Source organism: Chiloscyllium plagiosum, chromosome 13, assembly GCF_004010195.1.
Source record: "Chiloscyllium plagiosum isolate BGI_BamShark_2017 chromosome 13, ASM401019v2, whole genome shotgun sequence".
In the NCBI taxonomy this organism is placed as follows: Eukaryota; Metazoa; Chordata; class Chondrichthyes; order Orectolobiformes; family Hemiscylliidae; genus Chiloscyllium; species Chiloscyllium plagiosum.
In genome coordinates this window covers 21056067-21077380 of record NC_057722.1, presented here as the reverse complement: position 1 = coordinate 21077380, position 21314 = coordinate 21056067, and the positions used below count along the sequence as shown (strand labels likewise).

Sequence of the window (21314 nt, the reverse complement as noted above, 5' to 3'; positions counted from 1 at the left end):
AGCACGGAAAAAATTCACCCTGTGCTGTAATCTGTTAAAATTCAAGAGGCAAAGTACTATCCCAAAAGTCACAATCTAAAGTAAAAAATTAACTTTTTTTTTAAGTCTACCAGAGAGTAACTAACAACTACTTACAACTCCTTCCTCTAAACCTATCTCATTCCCTCTATAATACTGGTCCAATTTTTTAAAATCCTGATTACGACTTACAAAAAAACTTATCACATTTCAAAACCAGTCAGCTTGCCAAGTGTCCTTTGTAGATTTTCCTCTGTTGTCGTCGTTGTCTTAGGGACTTTGTTTCACAGGTCATTGATGGATAAAGGTATCTTTCAAGAAAGCTGTTCTGCGCGCAGCCTGTATTTGTTGATTTCTTGGAAGTTCTCTTTGCTGCTCTGGGTAACTATTTAAAATGTTTGATATCTCTATCCCAAAGCACTGGTTCATTTCATTGGTTTTAATATTGTCAAAATACAAAATTCAAAATTGTTTGGAGTTTGGTATCTTGGGGCATAATTTAAACTGGCCGAACTTGAATTTGTTGTTGTATTCAGGCAACACCACTGTTAGCTAGTTGTGAGACCAAATGTTACATTGATACCTTGTTCAGAACACTGCTAGCTAGAAATTTCAGCTCCCTTAAAGGTACAGTACACCCACAATTTCAAAACAAAAGTGAAATTGAGTAGAATTGCTGACAGCAGTGCATTCCTCCCTGATGAGTTCAGTGCAGTGAAATGTCACCTGCTCCGACAGTCCCAGATGAATCTGTACCCACAGTTACCACACTGATATTAGATCAGCCTTCTTGAGGGTAAACCCATGGAAAGTGACTAAACCGGGTGGAGTCCCCGATCCTGCACTCCGCTCCTGTGTGGACCAGCTGACAGGCGTATATGCAGAAATCTTTTAACCTCTCCCTACTATAATGTGAGGTTCCCATCTGCTTCGAAGACCACTATCATCCTGGTGCCAAAGAAAAATCAGGCAGTGTGCTGTGATGACTACTAGGCAAAAGTGAGGACTGCAGATGCTGGAGATTAGAGTCAAGATTAGAGTGGTGCTGGAAATGCACAGTAGGTCAGGCAGCATCTGAGGAGCAGGAAAATCGACATTTCGGGCAGGAGCCCTTCATCAGGAATTCCTGATGAAGGGCTCCTGCCCGAAACATTGATTATTTTTTTTCCTGCTCCTTGGATGCTTTTTCGGAATGGCAGCCGGTGACAAGCGGTGTCCCGCAGGGTTCAGTATTGGGGCCGCAGCTGTTCACATTATATATTAATGATCTGGATTAAGGGACTGGGGGCATTCTAGCGAAGTTTGACGATGATACAAAGTTAGGTGGACAGGCAGGTAGTACTGAGGAAGTGGGGAGGCTGCAGAAGGATCTAGACCGTTTGGGAGAGTGATCCAGGAAATGGCTGATGGAATTCAGTGTGAGCAAATGCGAGGTCTTGCAATATTTCCTAATATTACAATAAATACGCTATTTATCTCAAGAGGGTTGGAATATAAAAGCACCGTTGTGCTACTGAGACTTTATAAAGCTCTGGTTAGGCCCCATTTGGAGTACTGTGTCTAGTTTTGGTCCCCACACATCAGGAAGGACATACTGGCACTGGAACGTGTCCAGCGGAGATTCACACGGATGATCCCTGGAATGGTAGGTCTAACATATGAGGAACGGCTGAGGATCCTGGAATTGTATTCATTGGAGTTTAGAAGATTAAGGGGAGATTTAATAGAAACTTACATGATAATACATGGCTTGGAGAGGGTGGATGCTAGGAAATTGTTTCTGTTAGGCGAGGAGACTAGGACCCGTGGACACAGCCTTAGAATTAGAGGGAGTAAATTCAGAACAGAAATGTGGAGACATTTCTTCAGCCAGGGAGTGGTGGGCCTGTGGAATTCATTGCCGCAGAGTGCAGTGGAGGCTAGGACGCTAAATGTCTTCAAGGCAGAAATTGATAAATTATTGATGTCATAAGGAATTAAGGGCTACGGGGAGAATGCGGGTAAGTGGAGTTGAAATGCCCATCAGCCATGATTGAATGGCGGAGTGGACCGATGGGCCGAATGGCCTTACTTCCGCTCCTATGTCTTATGGTCTGACCTGTAATGACTACTGCCTGGTGGCTCTGGTATCCATCACTATGAAGTGCTATTGAGAGGTTGGTAATGGTGCACAACAACTCCAGCCTCCCAGATTGCCTTGATCCATTACGATTCACGTACCATCACCTAGGACTCTGCTCCTCCCTCTGCAACGGGATCCTCAACTTCCTGACTACAGACTGTAATAATTAAGGATAGGGGACAAAACCTCCTCCAGGATAATCCTCAATGCTGGTGCCCCACAAGGCTGCCTACTCTGCATTCTGTTCTGTGACTGATGTACTTGCATATGGTATGATTTGCCTGAATAGCTTTCAAACCAATACTTCTCACTGTATTTCAGTACACGTGACTGTAATAAATCAAAGCAAATCTGGCCTGCCTTGCCTTTTATTACAGACAGAAAGATTAGTATCTTGTCATGGTTGCCAGCACTGAATACTCAAGGGGGCAGATGTACTGCTCTTCAGCATAATGCTACATCTGTGTCACACTGGCAGAATGTACCAGCAGCTTTATTGGCAAACACACAGCAATGTGTTTCAAAGTCCAAGGGGACTGGAAGGGGAATTCCATCTGTGGGGTTTGCTTCAACACTTTGCCAAGAGCTTTATCTGAACTTTACCCAGAGGTTGACCATGCTCCAGCAGGAGCTTGATGCAACCGGAGTATGATGGTCCGTGTCCTTGTAGTTTAGAGATTGGCCATAGCCAATCCGGGAGGTCACATACATCCAGTCTGAGGATCATGGGTAGGTCCATCTGAATGTTGAGAAGACCTCAGTCAGGGGGCTGGAACCTTAGCAATCAGGATTGTCTTCATAAGTTCATCTGGAGCTGGCCAACAGTCAGTGCTGGGGAATTGAGTAGTAAACATCAAAAGGTGTTAATGCACCTAACACTATGGGCAATTTATTCCCTAGTGTCACAGCATCGCATGCCCAGCCTTGAGTTTCTCACTTTTTACTATAATGACGGTGAAGGGAGAAACTCCAGATGTCAATGTGAGATCTGCTACTGCAAAGGAGCAGGCTTGTACTTACACTGGACATATGAGTGCAGTAATCCAAGAGCTGAAAAAAGAAAATTTAGGACATTAACCATTAAATAACAAATTTGGATGGGCACATGGACATCCTGAAAACTGATGGGATTGACATGGACTGCAATGCAAAACAGAATGTGAAGGCCTTGGAGGTGGGGGAATCCTGATGATCAGGCAGAACCTGAAGTTCCAGCACAGGAGTGTGAACTGGAAAGTGTGACATCTTCAACCAAATCTCAACTATACAATAAGGAACAAAATGGTTGCCAGTATTACAGTGAGATTAGATTTCCTACAGTGTGGAAACAAGCCCTTTGGCCAAACCAGTCCACACCGACCCTCCGAAGAGTAACCCACCCAGACCCATTTCCCCTCTGACTAATGCACCTAACACTATGGGCAAATTAGCATGGCCAGTTCACCTGACTTGCACATCTTTGGACTGTGGGAGGAAACCGGAGCACCCGGAGGAAACCCATGCAGACACGGGGAGAATGTGCAAACTCCACACAGACAGTCGCCCGAGGCTGGAATTGAACCTGGGACCATGGTGCTGTGACCCTGGCGGCACGGTGGCTCAGTGGTTAGCACTGCTGCCTCACAGCACCAGGGACCCGGGTTCAATTCCCACCTCGGGCAACTGTCTGTGTGGAGTTTGCACATTCTCCCCATGTCTGCGTGGGTTTCCTCTGGGTACTCCGGTTTCCTCCCACAGTCCAGAGATGTGCAGGTTCAGTGAATTGGCCATGCTAAATTGCCCGTAGTGTTAGGCGTGGGGTAAATGTAGAGGAATGGGTGTGGGTGGGTTGCTCTTTGGAGGGTCGGTGTGGACTTGGGCCGAAGGGCCTGTTTCCACACTGTAGCTAATTTAATCTAATCTAATACAGTGGGTGGAGTCTCTGGGGGAAGATCGATTTTGTTTGCACAATGAGGCAGAGTTTCAGTGTTATTTGGTCATCACCCATTAATTGAAATAGTGTGTGAATCTTTGTTAAGAATGAAATTGGCCACCAGAGAAGTGTCAGACATACAAGGTGATAGTAAATTTGGAACATGAATGGAGACAAGGCCCTATAGCAAGGTGTTCACATTAACTTTGGCCTCCATGATCTCCTTTTATTTACCTTACCTCATACAAAAGTAGGGATTGAATGAGGAATTGGACGGAAGAGCTGTAATTGGTGGCGCAGGAGCGGCAGAAGTGATGAGACATCCCTGGTATGCGAGTACGAAATGCAGAGGGCAGGTGGGGTTAGTAGTTCAGCTGGGTGAGAGTCATTAAGTGGGCATTTTGCATGTAACGGTGAAAGTTGCAGACTTTTGGTCTAACTTTTAGTGCTTGTTACTGTGCAGCAACAGAGTTAGTGGGTCTGAGGAAACAGAAGATACACTTGTGGAGTGCAACCCTTTTGCCAATCCACAAGGAAGAAGATGGCCCTCCTCTCCACCATCCTGTCCACCAGCACATCTGGGTCCCTACTTTGAAGCAAAATGCCACTCCCCTTTCTATGATATCTTGTTGCCAGAATTGGTGGCGCACCAATTGGTGGAGTTCCTGGCTTTCAACATTTGAAATGGTGCTCTGCTGGGGTTTAAGTATGGCGCCAGTGGTGAAAGGTTCCGGTAGTCCCAAGTACTCAACCGCTGCCACCACCTGATTGTTTGAGAAGAGCGTTATCGAGCCCAAAAATAAAATTTAATGAGGATCCCAGCAGAAGATTACATGAGTAAAATCACCATGGCGATAAACCCTCCATGAATCACCCCAAATGAAGACTTGGCAAAAAGAAATTCAGCCTATTATCTCATCATTATCACAGTATTGCTTGTGGGAGTTTACAGGGCACAGCTTTGCTGTTGAATTTCCAACATGACATTACAAAGCCTGTTGCGTCACTGTTGCAATGAAGTTGTGGAATACAATATGGAAAGAATTTTCTTTTATTTATATTTCAAGATCAATATAAATATTATTAAAATATGTCCAAAAATCACAGACCCTTTCTGTTTATCGACCAAGCATTTTATTGTTTTGAGGAATATGTGAATCATGAAGCCACATTACTTAATACACATGTTTTTATTGATGTTCAGAGAGAATGGTCAAGTATTGTTACCTAACTACTATGAAGGAGTGGTGATGTAATTCCAAGTAAGGATTGTATGGTTTTGCGGGCAACATTCAGATGCTGCTGGACAGTCATTCTCCATTGCCTTGTGGAGTTCAGGTCTTCAAACCATGTTTGGATCAAGGCTGGATAATGAGGGCTAGGGTTGAGTGACCCTGACAGAACCATATTAATGTATTTGTTGAACAAATGTGTTTTATATCAGATTACACATTCAGTTCCAGTATTGGTAATTGAAAGTAAACAGGTGCATTTACCCTGAGCAGATTTGTCCTTTTAGTTTGTAAACAGGGTTTACCTGGGGGATGTTCCACATTGCTGGGTGAATGCTAGTGTTGTAGCTGTCTGTGCAGAAACAATGTTTGGTTAGTGATATTGTGAAATGATAACGAGTAACTAGATGACCATTCAACGTCATTGTAAATTAAGTAAAACTGCTAATTATGTTGACTTTTTAGCATTGATATAGTACTATACATACAATAGAGTTGGAATGAAAATTGAAAGAGCAATCTTTTGGAGTTAAGATCACAAACCACTTGGACTTTGTTTGACATATTATTTACCCCCTTGTTATAAATAAATGTATACACAAGTTTGTGGGTATAGTTTTGTTCTAGAGCTTTGAGCCCCTTTTCTTTTAACGTGTCTTACTTGGTTCTGAAGCTCGCTGTTGACCAACATGACCCACTCTCTGTGTTTTCAAAAAAATTTTGCCCCTCGTCTTAGTCGACAGTAGCTACAGCTAAACAAAATGTTACAGCATTGACAAATTTCTTATTTTTTATTACATCTTCTATTGGTTGCCCACTTCATATTTTTACTGGTATTTGTTTCACAGTGGAGATCGACAACGAGGTCACAACATCCATTACTATCCCTTTCGTATGACAACTTACCTCACAAAGGTGCGGCTATCTGAAGATGATGATGACCAACTCTGCTGTCTGTTGCTTGCTGAAAGAGTGCATTCAGGCTATGAAGGTAAGAACTTTCTGATTCTTTATAACATACTGTACATAGCACATAAAAAGAGACCGGTTCCTTCAGCTCACTGAGCCAGATTCCTCCCTCCTAATTAATTTCCTAATTAATCATTGATTATTTTAATAGTGAACAGTTTACATTTTGCAACTCATTTTGCTCAACTTGGACCAATTACTTTTCATATGGCATGCACATAACTAAGCGCACAAGGCATACGTGTCATACTGCATTTGACCATTTGTTTAGCTCTAAGTATATCTACATTCATTAGCATTTCAAATCAGCCATCCAGCTTTTATTTTAAAAAATATACTTTATTCATAAAAACTCTTCATATACATAGCCACTAAAGCAGTTCAGTTCCGTGCAGTCTTTGCATATGGAGAACAAACAAACATTTGGCGTTTAAGTTTCCCGACCGTTCTAACAAACACAAAGGTATTTCTAACTTATGCAAGATACTACTTACATATATTTTGAAGCACCAGAAGAGTCCGATAAATGAACACCTCCCCATTGTACTTTGGCCGAAAGATCTTAGATGGTGGCATTTCCCCAATGCGCCTTGGTGGCAGCTGTCCCAAGCTTTAACGTGCCCCTCAGTACGTAGTTCTGGACCTTGCCAGTCTGCAACACTGAGGTCAACTCCTTGCTCTGGATGACCAACAAGTTTCGGGCAGACCAAAGAGTATCTTCCACTAAGTTGATGGCCCTTCAGGTGCAATCGATATTTGTCTTGGTGTACGTCCCAGGGAACAGACTGTAGAGCACAGAGTCCTGCGTCATGGATCTACTCAGGACGAACTTCAACAAGAACTACTGTGTCTCTCTGCAGAGTTCCTACCAGCTATCAAACCAACTGACCTAACCAGTACTGTTCCTAAAATAATAAAAGCAAATTACTGCGGATGCTGGAATCTGAAACCAAGAGAGAAAATGCTGGAAAATCTCAGCAGGTCTGACAGCATCTGTAAGGAGAGAAAAGAGCTGACATTTCAATTCTAACTGACCCTTTGTCAAAGCTTTGACAAAGGGTCAGTTAGACTCGAAACGTCAGCTCTTTTCTCTCCTTACAGATGCTGCCAGACCTGCTGAGATTTTCCAGCATTTTCTCTCTTGGTTTCAGTACTGTTCCTACACTGGCTGAAATCACCATGAAGGACTCTGCTTCACAGTTGCTCACCTTGTCTGAGGTGTAGTGACCATTGGGTTTAACTACCACCAGGTGTGTCTCTGTAATGATAGAGCAGCCATATCATCTGGTAAGACTTCAGCAACTTTTTTTTTACTTTTATATTCATTAACTTGTTTCTAGCTCTGTACCACATGTTTAATTTGAATATTCATAGCCTTGTTAACAGCATGCAGACCCTGATGGAAAACCATCTCGATTTACATCAAAGTGCATCTACTGTGGTGGCTGTAATATATTTAAGTCCCCAGCAATTCCAAAAGTAAATTGAGTTGGGCTAGGTCTCCTACATTCTTATACACCTCATTAGTCCCATATTGATTAAAAAAGCCTCTTTTAAATGACTCTTACTGGGACCGTGACTTTCCTTCTAATGACCCTCTTGACATAGAAGATCTCTGCTAACTGTTCTGACTCCTACATTGACCATTTCATCAGCGAGTCTGTAAATACCAGACCAGAAATTGGAGAGTAGCAGCATGGGAAAGAGTTTATGGGGGAAATCCCACAGAACTCTGAGTTGGGTCACTTTTACATAGAGTGCAAATATATGCAGCAATTTGAAATAGTTGGAAGTCCTGTTAGATTCTCCAGGAAAATAGAATCGGCTAAGAAGCTGGTTGGCAGAGATGAGTGAAGATACAAGTATCTTTTTAATTTGTTGAAGTTTTGCTTTGGTATATCTGAGTAAATTCAGTAGTTTTTTTGTCTAAGGACAGTTAGTATGCAGAGTTTGGCATCCAAAACATTTTCAATGTCACACAGTTTCTTATTAACAAGACTGTATAATGAAAACGTACCTGTTATTAGTCATATTCTGTCAAATATTGATGTGTAACATTCTGTATTTCATCAATATTGTCAGTTCATTAACTTACTTGCTCTCTCAAATTATTATTATTATTTTAGATTCAAAGTTGTTTTAGTGGGATCTGATCTAAAATCTTATAAAAGTTGTTTTATATAGATGCTCCATTGACATGTCTGTTAACATGCCTTCCAGATTTTTGTGTAAAACCATGGATACGTAAATTACTGGATTAAGTATGTTTTTAAGTAATGCCATTTGGAAGCAGATTACATTCATAGAGTTCTGATTCCAGGCTAATTTAGCCAAGTGGACTTTGCAAGATAAAAGTTATTTTAATATTAGTGACTTTGTTATGCCTGCCAATCTCTCTGAAGAAGTAATTTATTTTCAGCACCAAGAATTCCTCATGATAAGAGAGTTTTTACCACGACACACTCTCCCAGCTGCGTATTCCAGGATGTTGATGAGAGGTATGAGTCCACTACTTTGGTTTTCTAAACAATATACGTGTGAAAAAAAGAATGTTTGCAGCAATTTGAGAGCCTGGTGCTTTTTTGTTAAAACTGAAAATTCCAATTTTTTATAGTCCTACCAGACTGTTTGAAATGCAGTTCCCAATAAGTAGGTCTCCTGCCAAAACACATTCTGAAAACCTCTGTCTGTGGTTTGAGATGCCCCCTACAGCCCAAATGGTGTATCTGGGGTGTTTGCATTTTTAATAACAGTGGTATAAATTTGAGTAATTTAGATGTAATTATCCATCATTTCCAAAGAAAAAATTATTTAATTGTTTCCCCCACATTCCTCTCCTTTTCCTTACCCAAGCAGAGTTGAATATTTCTACTTTAAGTTTTATGACAAAGTACATCATGAAGGGCAAACAGGTGGTGAATATATTTTGAAGGATGCAAAATGGGGTGTATAGTATCCCAAACAGGGAAACAAAATATTGGCAGGGAAACCAAATTTGTGTTTCCTTTGTTTCAATCTACACTTGCTATATTCTTGATTACAGTTCTGTGTGTGTGTCTTTTGTACAGCAAAGCATGGACTTCATAGTTTTAAGAATATTGTAGATATGTACTTTATTGTGCAGAACATCAGAATCTTCAATTTTTCTGTCAAAGGGCTGTTCCTTTGTTGGGTTACTTGCCTCAAGACCTAATTGGAATGCCTATGCTGATGCATCTGCATCCAGATGATCAACCTTTGATGCTAGGCATTCATAAGAAAAGTAAGTTTGTTGATGCTAACTCTTTATTATAATGACCAACGTGATTTTTCCCTATGCTTTGTTTAACTATCTGCTATGGATGTCAGCTGTGCTTCCGAAGGAACAGATCATAGATTCCTACTGCAGCATGAGCCACATTTTTATTTTATTTTGATCTGGTCAGATGTTGATCTTTTTTCTCGGCGTGAAGAAAAGCTGAAGTAGTGCAACCGAAGGAACAAAGTGCCAACTTAAACAACCTTGGGGGTAGATAAACTAGTTTTCACATTCTTCAGATCTCAGCTGAGGGTTCCTAAAAATGGCCAGTGAGCTGCATTGGATAACCTCTTCTTGTTTTGGAAGGAGTGGTGATGACTTGTTATTCGTGCTAATGTCATTACAGTTTGTTGCAATCAGAAGCTAGAGGTTGTATCACTGCTGGAAGCATGTGTGTCCACAAAGAAGCATGAAAAAAGATTGTTTCATTCTTTCCGATTTCTTATGATTACTAAGCACCTCCAGCCGTTTGCTACCAGCAGAAATGCCAGTCCTCCAAATAATTTCCTCTCACCTGGTTTACTGCATCCATTGCTCTTGATGTGGTGTCCTCTACATCAGAGAGACTGAATGCAAACACCAGGATCGGTTCAGGGAACATCTGTGGTCCACACGTGCCAATCAATCCCATCTCCTGGATGCTAGCCATTTCAACTCCCCCTTCCACTCCACCAATGACATGTCCCTCCTGGGCCTTCTCCAGCATCACAATAAGGCCACATGTGAACTGGACAAAGAACACCTCATCTTTTGCCTGAGGAGCTGACAACCTTATGGCCTTAACATAGAATTCACCAGCTTCCAAATCTCCCCCATCCCCACCTCATCCCAGGTCCAGCCCTCCCTCTCCTGACCTAACTTATCCATCTTACTTCCCATCTATCTGCTCCACACTTCCCACTGACCAATCCCATTCACCTCCTACCTGCATCCACCTGTCATCATCCCCCCTACCTTTACCCCGGTCCCACCCCGCCTTTATTTATTTCAAAGCTCTCTTCCCCATCCCCAGTCCTGATGAAGGGTCCTGCCCAAAGTGTCAACTCTCCTGCTCTTCTGATGCAGGGAACGGAATGTCCTGCTATTGTTGCTATTCCCAATCATATGAATGATCATAAATTCAGCATTTTAGAAAAAAGGAATGGGTAGACAGATAAAATTCTCCATTATAGTCGTTACATTTGTGCAGCTTGTACAGAAATTGTTAAATCTTCATTAGCCATTTGTGATTTTTTTTATTGTAAATTTTTAATAATTGTTGAAGCTGGTGGCTTCACTAAGAATTGACTTGTTAAATTCATGGCGTCTTTAATGCTGCAATAGAATACAATAATTCCATGTTTTGTGCATTAAAGTTCATATGTTTATCGGATTGTTGTTATTGAGTTACCAGGCAAAGCTTTTTTTTAATTTTAAACATGGCTTTTCTTAAATTTCTTCAGTACTGAAACACGCTGGGCAACCATTCGAACATTCACCTGTCCGATTCTGCTCTCAGAATGGTGAATACATCACCATTGATACCAGTTGGTCAAGCTTTGTTAATCCATGGAGCAGAAAAGTGTCCTTCATAATTGGAAGGCACAAAGTCAGAACGTAAGTAATTTTTTTTTTGTAAAAATGATTGATTTGATTGGACTTGATATTTGAGCGTGATTTTTTTAAAAATGTTAAATTTAATCTGAGGATAAGTAAACTAGATTTGACCAGTAATCAGCCACATGAATTATGATGCACAAAGCAACTGTGCCTATTTAAAATGGTGCAGGCAGCATGCAAATATCATGCAACCTGTTAATTTACTTGATCTTGGGTGTAGCCAATACCAAACATGATGTAGATTTGGTGCATACCTAAGGAAGGGGTCCAGATGCACATAAGACTAGCTTAAAGCATCAAATGAGCTTCATCAAGTCAACCTTCATTAACAGTAAGGTGCATTTCAGCTGGTTTATTTGCTGGAGCTGGTTCACAAAGACTCTGTAAGAATACAGAAGAATTGAAATAGTACAGTAGGTTTAGAGCATGTTCCACAGTCCTCTGCAGCATTAGGAGTTAACCAGAGCAGAGATATCTTCAATCAGCAGGAGATCAGGATACGTTTATTTGCTGGAGCTGGTTCACAAAGACTCTGTAAGAATACAGAAGAATTGAAATAGTACAGTAGGTTTAGAGCATGTTCCACAGTTCTCTGCAGCATTAGGAGTTAACCAGAGCAGAGATGTCTTCAATCAGCAGGAGATCAGGATACCATCAGGAGTGATATTATGAAAACATTTGGAGTTGATGATGACCATTGTGGTTAACGATAGTAGCTGAGACCTAAATGCATGTTCACATTCCGTTTCCCACTCCCTGCTCTACAAGCTTATGCATTGCTGCACTCACCACATCCCCGTCACTTATTAACAATGTCTATCAACCATTCTATCATACCTCACGTTCATAGCTTCAGTGCAGTCAAGCAGACTTGGCACTGCTGAAGATTTCAAGTGGATTCTAGATAATCCAAGAGGGAGGAAGGGAAAAATTTCTGGCTGTAACAGCCTACTCCTTTTTTTGAGGTATTTTAGGTGTTGGAGGTGATTTCCGCGAATTCCAGGAGCAGCAATTACTGTTTTATACGCTGTTGCATTGTTTTGGAACTTTGGAGAAAACAAAGTCAAAACAACAGCACTTTTAAAAGGGAGAGGAACAGACAAAGGAAGCACATGGTGAGGTCAATGCGAGAGAGAGAGAGAAAGAGACAGAAAAAGAAACCCACACTGCTAACTGACATAGTACTGAACCTGCATAGTTACTGCCTTTGCTGTTTGTAGATTGGGTTCTTTCTTGATTATATGTTATACTGAGATATGTCTCTTGGTTAAACTGAAAAATATAAGCCATAAGTATTAATTTAACTGGAGCAGTGTTTTGTAGAGGAATAAATTTTCTGGGTCTGTAGATTAAAAGAAGCAAAAATGGCCTTTAGTAGAGTGATGTGTTCTTGTCGGATGTGGGAGTTGAGGGAGAGTTTGTGTTACTGAGAATTATATCTGCAATAAATGCCATTGGTTGCGAATCGTATCAGATCAAATGGATCGGTTGGAGAAACAGAGGCAATGAGGAATTTACAAGAGCGAGGGGATGTGATGGCTGGCAGTTTTAGGAAAGGGGGAAATATCAAAGATACAGTCACATAGATGGGTTAACTCCAGGAAAGGTAAGAGAGGTAGGTAGGTAATGCAGGAGTCTTCTGTGGCTATCCCCATTTCAAACAAGTATACTGTTTTGAAATGGGGTGATTGATTCTCAGGGGAATGTAGCACGAACAGCCAACTTTCTTGTATTGAGACTTTCTCTTTTGCAACGAGGGGTGCGTCAGGTTCCAAGCGATCGATTGTGTTAAGGAACTCTCTAGTCCGAGGTACAGACAGACGTTTCTGTGGCCAGCAGCGGAACATCAGAATGGTGTGTTGCTTCCCTGGTACCAGGATCAAGGATGTCTCAGAGACGGTGCAGAATGTTCTCACGGGGGAGAGGGGCCAGCGGGATGGTCATTGTATACATTGGAACCAATGACCGAGGAAGGGAGAAGGTTGAGATTCTAAATAGAGAATAGAGAGAGTTAGGCAGGAATTTAAAAAGGACGTCCTCGAGAGTAGTAATATCTGGATTACTCCCAGTGCTATGAGCTAGTGAGGGCAGGAATAGGAGGGTAGAGCAGATGAATGCATAGCTGAGAAGCCTGGTGTATGGGAGAAGGATTCATATTTTTGGATCATTGGAATCTCTTTTGAACTAGAAGTGACCTGTACAAGAAGGATATATTGCACCTAAATTGGAAGGAGACTAACATACTGGCAGGGAGATTTGCTAGAGATACTCGGCAGGATTTAAACCAGTAAGGTGGGGAGGGGGGTACCCCGGGAGCTAGTGAGGAAAGAGATCAATCTGGTACAGATGAGAACAGAAGCAAGTCAAACAGTCAGGGCAGGCAGGGACAAAGCAGAGAACAAGGTAGGACTGATAAGTTTAAACTGCATTTATTTCAATGCAAGAGGCCTAACAGGGAAGGCAGATGAACTCAGGACATGGTTAGGAACATGGGACTGGAATATCACAGCAATTACAGAAATGTGGCTCAGGGATGGACAGGACTGGCAGCTTAATGTTCCAGAATATAAATGCTACAGGATATAAATGATAGAAAGGGAGGCAGGAGAGGAGTGGTGTTTTTGACAAGGGACAGCATTCTAGCTGTACTGAGGGAGGATATTCCCAGAAATACATCCAGGGAGTTATTTGGGTGGAATTGAGAAAAAGGAAAGGGATGATCACCTTTATTGGGATTGTATTATAGACCCCTAATAGTCAGGGAAATTGAGAAACATATTTGTAAGGAGATTTCAGTTGTCTGTAAGAATAATAGGGTGGTATGGTAGGGGATTTTAACTTTCCAAACTTGGACTGGGACAGTCGTAGTGTTAAGGGTTTAGATGAAGAGGAATTTGTTAAGTGTGTACAAGAAAATTTTCTGATTCAGTATGTAGATGTACCTAGAGAAGGTGCAAAACTTGACCTCCTGTCGGGAAATTAGGCAGGGCAGGTGACTGAGGTGTCAGTGGGGGAGCACTTTGGGGCCAGCAACCATAATTCTATTCATTTTAAAATAGTGATGGAAAAGGATAGTTGAAGTTCTAAATTGGAGAAAGACCAATTTTCACAGCATGAGGCAAGAACTTTCAAAAGCTGAGTGGGGGGCAGATGTTCGCTGGAAAATGAGAAGTCTTCAGAATTGAGATATCGAGAGTCCAGGGACAGTATATTCCTGTGAGGGGGAAAGCAAAGGCTGGTAGGTATATGGAATGCTGGGTGAATAAAGAAATTGAGAGTTTGGTTAAGAAAAACAAGGAAGCATATGTCAGGTCTACGCAGGATAGATCGAGTGGATCCTTTAGAAGAGTATAAAGGCAGTAGGCAAAAAGGGGACATGAGATAGCTTTGGCAAATCGCATTAAGGAGAATCCAGAAGGTTTTTACAAATACATTAAGGACAAAAGGGTAACTAGGGAGAGAATAGGGCCCCTCAAAGATCAGCAAGGCGGCCTTTGTGTGGAGCCACAGAAAATGGGGGAGATACTAAATGAATATTTTGCATCAGTATTTACTGTGGAAAAGAACATGGAGTACAGATTCATAGCTCCTTGAAAGTGGAGTTGCAGGTAGAGAGGATTGTAGTTGAATGAGCACTTGCAGACAGGCTAATTATAAAGGGGATGTGTCAGCTCCTGCTTCTCGAGTTTTTTGTGTTATTCCTATTGACCAGAGCTATGCCTACATCATGGCCACATTGTGGAGAATGTAGCAGAACATAGGCTCCATTGAGCTTCTCCAGAGTCGTCCAGTCAGCGGGGCAGTTACTTTAAAGCCCTGTTCTGTAGAAGGATGATGGGACCCAAAACATTTACTCTGCTTTCTCTCCATAGATGCTGTCAGACCAGCTGAGTTTTTCCAGCAATTTTTGTTTTTGTCTTTTTTTCTGATTTCCGGCATCCACAGTTTTTTTCTTTTACTTTAGTAGCTCAGTGGTCTGCTCTGCTGTTTGAATGGCAGCATAGCTTTCCTTTTTATATATGCTGACCATGTGTGGGATAGGTTTTGATGTTGAGTCATTAGTCATAATTAAAGATTTCCTTTGTTCCCATGAACCACACTTTGATTTGTGACGGTGACTGAAAGACTGAATGAGAGCATTGTGACTGTTGTCAGCACAGTGAGCATTCCCTTCATAAATGGTTTCATTTAATTGCACATTCAGCACATGATTATGGTTCCAGTACTTCATATTTTAGATGTCACACTCATGAGCATCCTTGGGAAGTCTCATTACCTCTACGAAGTCATGCACACATTGTTTGCTTTTTGGTATTCAGAGAGAACACAGTGAACACCCCTTTCCTTGCATAAAGTGCATCTGTCACCTTCCTGCAGGAGAGAGGCATTTGAACTCCAGGCCATAATCACCTTTTTGTAACAACGTGCCCTGCTCTGATGCTGCAGATTATGTGGGTAATTCCTTCCTGAAGTGTAGATAAGTCAACACTGCTCCAAGTGAAATATTCCTGGAGGACTAATGGTGGGTAAAACCTCCTACTGAGTATTCATCCACACATCTATTTTGCTGCCTCTTCTTTTTTGCTCTCACATTATAGCCTTAAAGGGAATTGCAACTGTAACATGTTATGAATGGGAGAAAGTGATCTGACCAGAACTGTTACAGTCATAGAAGGCATTCTCCATGTCAGGAACAACTTCTTATTGACTTGACAGGGTTGCCAGGGTCGAAGGGTTTGAGTTATAGAGAGAGACTGAATAGGATGGGGCTATTTTCCCTGGAATGTCGGAGCCTAAAGAGTGACCTCATAGAGGTTTATAAAATCATGAGGGGCATGGATATGGTAAATAGACAAATATATAGAAGGGTACCCAATAAACACAATCCGCCAATTCCTCAGAAACAAACCCAGACTAGCAAAAACGACGCAACAAAATCTATAGCCACATTATCTTACATCAAAGGCATATCAGAGATGACTTCCAGACTACTCAGACCCCTTGGCATTATGGTAGCCCACAAACCTACCAACACACTTAAACAGCAACTAATGAACCTAAAGGATCCATTAGATACTACCAGTTAAACTAATGTCATTTACAAAATACCATGTGAGAATTGTAAAAGACACTACATTGGACAAACTAGCAGGAAACTTGCCACCGGGATACATGAACACCAACTGGCCACCAAAAGACACGACCCACTATCACTAGTTACCATACATACAGACAAAGAAGGACACCACTTTGACTGGCAACACACACATCCTAGGACAGGCAAAACAAAGACACGCATGAGAATTCTTAGAGGCATGACATTCTAACCAGAATTCCATCAATAAACACATCGATTTAGATCCTATCTACCTCCCCTTGAAAACGAGAACTAGAAATGACATTACCCACCTTAAGAAACCAAGACCTATAAATAGAGAGGCGGGACATACCAACAGCGCTTCACCAGAGACTCTCAGTGATGATGTTACCTAGCATGGTGACGAAGCATCTGAAAACAAACCTTCAAGCTTAACCAGCTAACTTACATATTTATCATTAACCTGACCTGCAAATCTTCTCAAAAATCGCTAACAAAGTCTTCTCCCCAGGGAAGGCAAGTCTAAAAGTAGAGGGCATAGGTTTAAGGTGAGTGGAGAAAAGTTTTAAAAGGGACCTAAGGGGCAACTTTACCAAGCAGAGGGTGGTGCGTTTATGCAATGCCAGAGGAAGTGGTAAAGGCTGGTACAATTACAACAGTTAAAAGGCATCTGGATGGGTCTATGAATAGGAAGGAGTAGAGGGATATGGACCAAATGTTGGCAAGTGGGTCTTTGATTTATTTAGGATATCTGGTCAGCATGGATGAGTTGGACCGAAGAGTCTGTTTCCGTGCTGTACATCTCTGTGACTCTATGACTTCAACTTTATCCGATTCTTCAAAGCACCAAGCAGTTCCACGAGCTCAAACTGAGCCAAAAGAAATTCATCAGTGGCTAACTTGATAGTATTGGTAGCACTTTAGACAGCCGTAGTGGGGGAGTCTTTTGTACTCCTGAATAGCTGTTCAACTGAGCATGTGCGAGAGAATGTCAGCTGGAATGACAAGCTCAAAATTAGCTGTATTGGTCTAAAATCAATGATACATTAACATCTACCTCACCTGTACCTCGTGGGCAGCTTTTGATTCCCTGCCCGATGTAGCATCTCAGCTGCTTTGTTGTTTACAGCTCAGTCATTAGCAATTTGTAACACATGTATGTCGGTCACATGCTGCACATTTTACAGAAATTCTAAACTGTAGATAGGTACAAGGTGAGATGAGACATAGTGAAAGGAAAATTTCATCTATTTCCAGAATGCCTAGAATGAATAACCAACTATTTGAACTGTTAGTTTAAAAAAAACTTTGATAATCTAACTCACTAAAATAAGTGAACTTCTTGGAGCATAGTTTGTATAGTTGATTGAGGTTCCGTGCTTTTGGGATTAGGTTAGGGACCAAACTCATCATGATTGCTGTCTCTAAGTCCTGTTACTCTGACCCAAGTTGCCATCAACTATCCATGAGACCAAATTAGCTGTGATGTATCTTTGAATACTTAAAATAAAATGATGATAACTTAACCTACAAAATATTAAATATTCAAAATAACATTAGAAATTTACAGAAGTGATTGTAATCATGTAGAAAAGATGTACAAAATTCTCACTTAACCCTCAATCCTTACAGGGGACCGTTGAATGAAGATGTATTTGCTAATCCGGGAATTACTGAAACAAAGACACTTAGTCCTGAAATCCAGACAATCACTGAGCAAATTCGTCAGCTTTTGCTACAGGTAAAGCTAATTGATATTTTCATTGTGTATTCTAATATAAACATAATTTGGTTAGCACATTGCTTATTAAAACTGTTCTATCTTTTCCATTTTAGCCAGTTTACAATAATGGTTCCAGTGGATATGGAAGTTTGGGAAGTAATGGATCCCATGCACAGTTCATGAGTGTAGCCTCTTCCAGTGATAGCAGTGGTAACATTAATGAAGAAAGTCACTGGAACAAGCCGGTAAGTTTGATCTCTGTTGTAAGTTATTGAATGTAATACAAATTGAAGTTGGGCCATTTCCCCAGTGACATTGAATGTCTATCCCTGTGACTTTAGTTGGGTTTCATTTCAACTTTTAAGTAAGTCCTCATTCTAAATTGCCACATTCAGTGTTGTTCTGACTTAACATTGTGGATGTAATGGAGGCAGTTGACATACTTAGAATCAGGGCTACCAATTTAGCCTTATATGATGCAATTGGTGCCATTTTAGATCTAGTGCGAGGAGTTCTGTTTGATTGCTTTTCAAAACATAGTCACTTATTTTTAAAATGCTGTAGCTTTTTTTTGTAAGGAATATCTATTCATTTTGCATCCTATACTTGACTTTCGTGAGGCCTGCTCACAATTCCCTTCAATCACTGCTCTCCAATTGTCTTGCTTCCTACTTCTCCACCAATTGCGGTTTCCCTCCTCGCCACTTTCCTACCCAGCTCTCTGACTCGTAACTCCACTTGCTCCAAATCATTTAAAGCTAATTGAGAGAATGTTACTACCTAGCTGAGATTGCTAATTTAGCTATGGTTTAGGGCTAAGTCAGAACTTTGATTTAGAGCCATAGAGTCAAAATGTCATACAGCACAGAAACACTCTCTTCAGACCAACTTGTCCATGCCAACCAGTTTTACAAACCTAAACTAGTCCCACCTGCCTGCATTTGGCCCATATCTCTCTAACCTTTCTTATTCATGTACCTGTCCAAATGTCTTTTAAATATTATAACTGTACCTGTGTCTACCACTTCCTCTGGCAATTCATTCCGCATACGAACAACCCTCTGTGTAGAAATTAACTGCCACTTGTTTCCCATTTAAATCTTTCCCATCTCACCTTAAACCTGTGTCCTCTAGTTTTGAATTACCCTATGCTAGGCGAAGACCTTTGCTATTCACCTGATCTGTGCCTCTCATAATTTTATAAACCTCTGTAAGGTCACCCATCAACCTCCCATGCTCCAAGTGAAAAAAAAGTCCCAGCCTATTCAGCCTCTCCTTATAACTCAGACCCTCCAGTCCCAGCAACATCCTTGTAAACTTTTTCTGCACCCTTTCAAGATTAACAATGTTCTTCCTGTAGAAAGGTGACCAGAACTGTATATAGTATTCCAAAAGTGGCCTAACCAACATTCTGTACAATCCTTATAATCAATGGTCTGAGCAATGAAGACAAACATGCCAAATGCCTTCTGTACCATCCTGTCTACCTGTGATGCAACTTTTAAGGAACTATGCACTTGAACCCCTAAGTCTCTGTTTGACAACATTCCCCAGGGCCCTCCCATTAACTGTGTAAGCCCTACCCTTGTCCATCTTACCAAAATGCAACACCTCACATTTATCTAAATTAAACTCCATCTGCCACTTCTTGGCGCGTAGGCCCAGTTGATCAATGATCCCTTTGAACTCTTAAATACCCTTCTTCCCTGTATGTTAGACCACCAATTTTGATGTCATCTGCAAATTTGTTAACTATGCTTCCTATATTATTTATATAAATGACAAACAACAGGGAACCCTGCACCGATCCCTGCGGAACACTGCTGGTCGCAGGCCCCAGACCAGAAAACAATCCTCTACCACCATCCTGTGTCTCTACCATCAAGCCAATTTTGTATCTACTTGGCAAGCTGTCCCTGAATCCCATGTGATCTAAATTGACTAATTAGGAACTGAATGGTTACTAACGGATTGCAAATACCTCCAGTCAGTTTAAAAAGTTGGTGACATTATCCATCTCCAAGTCTTAAACTTTTGTACTGTAAGCATATAAAACTGAAAACCAGTTAATTAAATGCAGATTAAGTGAAAATGGAAATATTTGGATGAAACTCTGAAAAACTGGAAAATGTCTGATTGTGATCAGGATAGCCTTATAAAGAACTTGTGAATCAGCAATGACAATTAAGCACATCCGTAGTACTACCTGTAGAATCCATTTTTGGACTGGAACTGGAACCCACAACCTTCTGGCTGAGTTGAGAATGTTATTGACGAGACAGTAGTTCATTCTTGGCTGCATTGATCAAATATTCTAGTTAAAAATATTCGCACGTTGAATTCAAATAATGTAAAGTAATTAAGTGTGCTTTAATGATTTAATGACTGTGTGCCTTCAAAGATTTTTTCTTTTGGGTTGTTTGCCGAATTTTGAAAAGCCTTTTGTCTCATTCTGTATTTGGTTTTGTCAAGTCCCAAAACAGATTCTGGCAGCTAGACAAAACAGTCTGTAAAATTTCAGCCTTCAATCATTTGTTTCTTTCAGATGACATTTCAGAAAATTTGTAAGGATGTGCATTTGGTCAAAAATCAAGGACAAGCAATGTTCATTGAGAACAGAGGAAAGAGTGAATCAAAACGCAGACACAAAAGCGGTAATAGGCTTAATTAAATTTCTTTCATTATCTAGACATGAGTGATGAATTGACTTGAAATAATTTTGACTTCCTTGACTTCATACATGTGTCAAGTTCAAATACATCTGTTATGAGTTGTAGCTATTCATTTCTAGTAATAATGGTAGTAGTTTACGCAGAGTGACGTTATTCTGCAGAAAGGTTGCAATAGTTTGAGGATCACTTGTTTAGTCACTGTAAAAGCAACAACTTAAAGACTCCAGTTTATTTTTAAATAATCCAGAAATATAGTTCTACCTTAGTGTAATGTAAATATCTTGTGTATAAACATTCATTTCCTGTTATTTGATTCTGGTTAAGTAAAAACATAAAAGAAGAATGGAAGGAAGGAAGTATAATTGGCAACGTGAGGGACTACATTTTCATGATACATATTTGAAAGGCAGTCATTTTAAAGAGGAAGTCTGAATTTTTATTTTAAAACATGTAAAATGATTTTCGATTTCTCCTCACCTCTCAACATGTTTCCATAACAAAAATATAAAGTTTATTGTGCAAGTTCTTAAAATCTGTGAAAATGTGAGTACCATTTCAAAAGTAGGTGCATGTGGTGACCGCTGTGTGCACACTGTTAATAGAATGTTAGCCAGATCTCACATAGTACTCAATATTTAAAAGCAGAACATTTTCAAATTGTAAACATACAT

General features: G+C 40.8%; 1 protein-coding gene across 3 annotated transcripts in view; it reads left to right on the top strand.

Moving 5' to 3' along the window:
- per2 (period circadian clock 2) overlaps positions 1 to 21314 on the top strand; it is a 92309-nt gene that overhangs the window by 29518 nt on the left and 41477 nt on the right. For all 3 annotated transcript variants that reach the window (XM_043702010.1, XM_043702013.1, XM_043702012.1), the window contains 7 exons: positions 6133 to 6275; positions 8673 to 8751; positions 9409 to 9515; positions 10994 to 11147; positions 17881 to 17989; positions 18085 to 18216; positions 20517 to 20625. In XM_043702010.1, coding sequence (XP_043557945.1) covers positions 6133 to 6275; positions 8673 to 8751; positions 9409 to 9515; positions 10994 to 11147; positions 17881 to 17989; positions 18085 to 18216; positions 20517 to 20625 — 833 coding nt within the window. The remainder of the gene's footprint in view (positions 1 to 6132; positions 6276 to 8672; positions 8752 to 9408; positions 9516 to 10993; positions 11148 to 17880; positions 17990 to 18084; positions 18217 to 20516; positions 20626 to 21314) is intronic.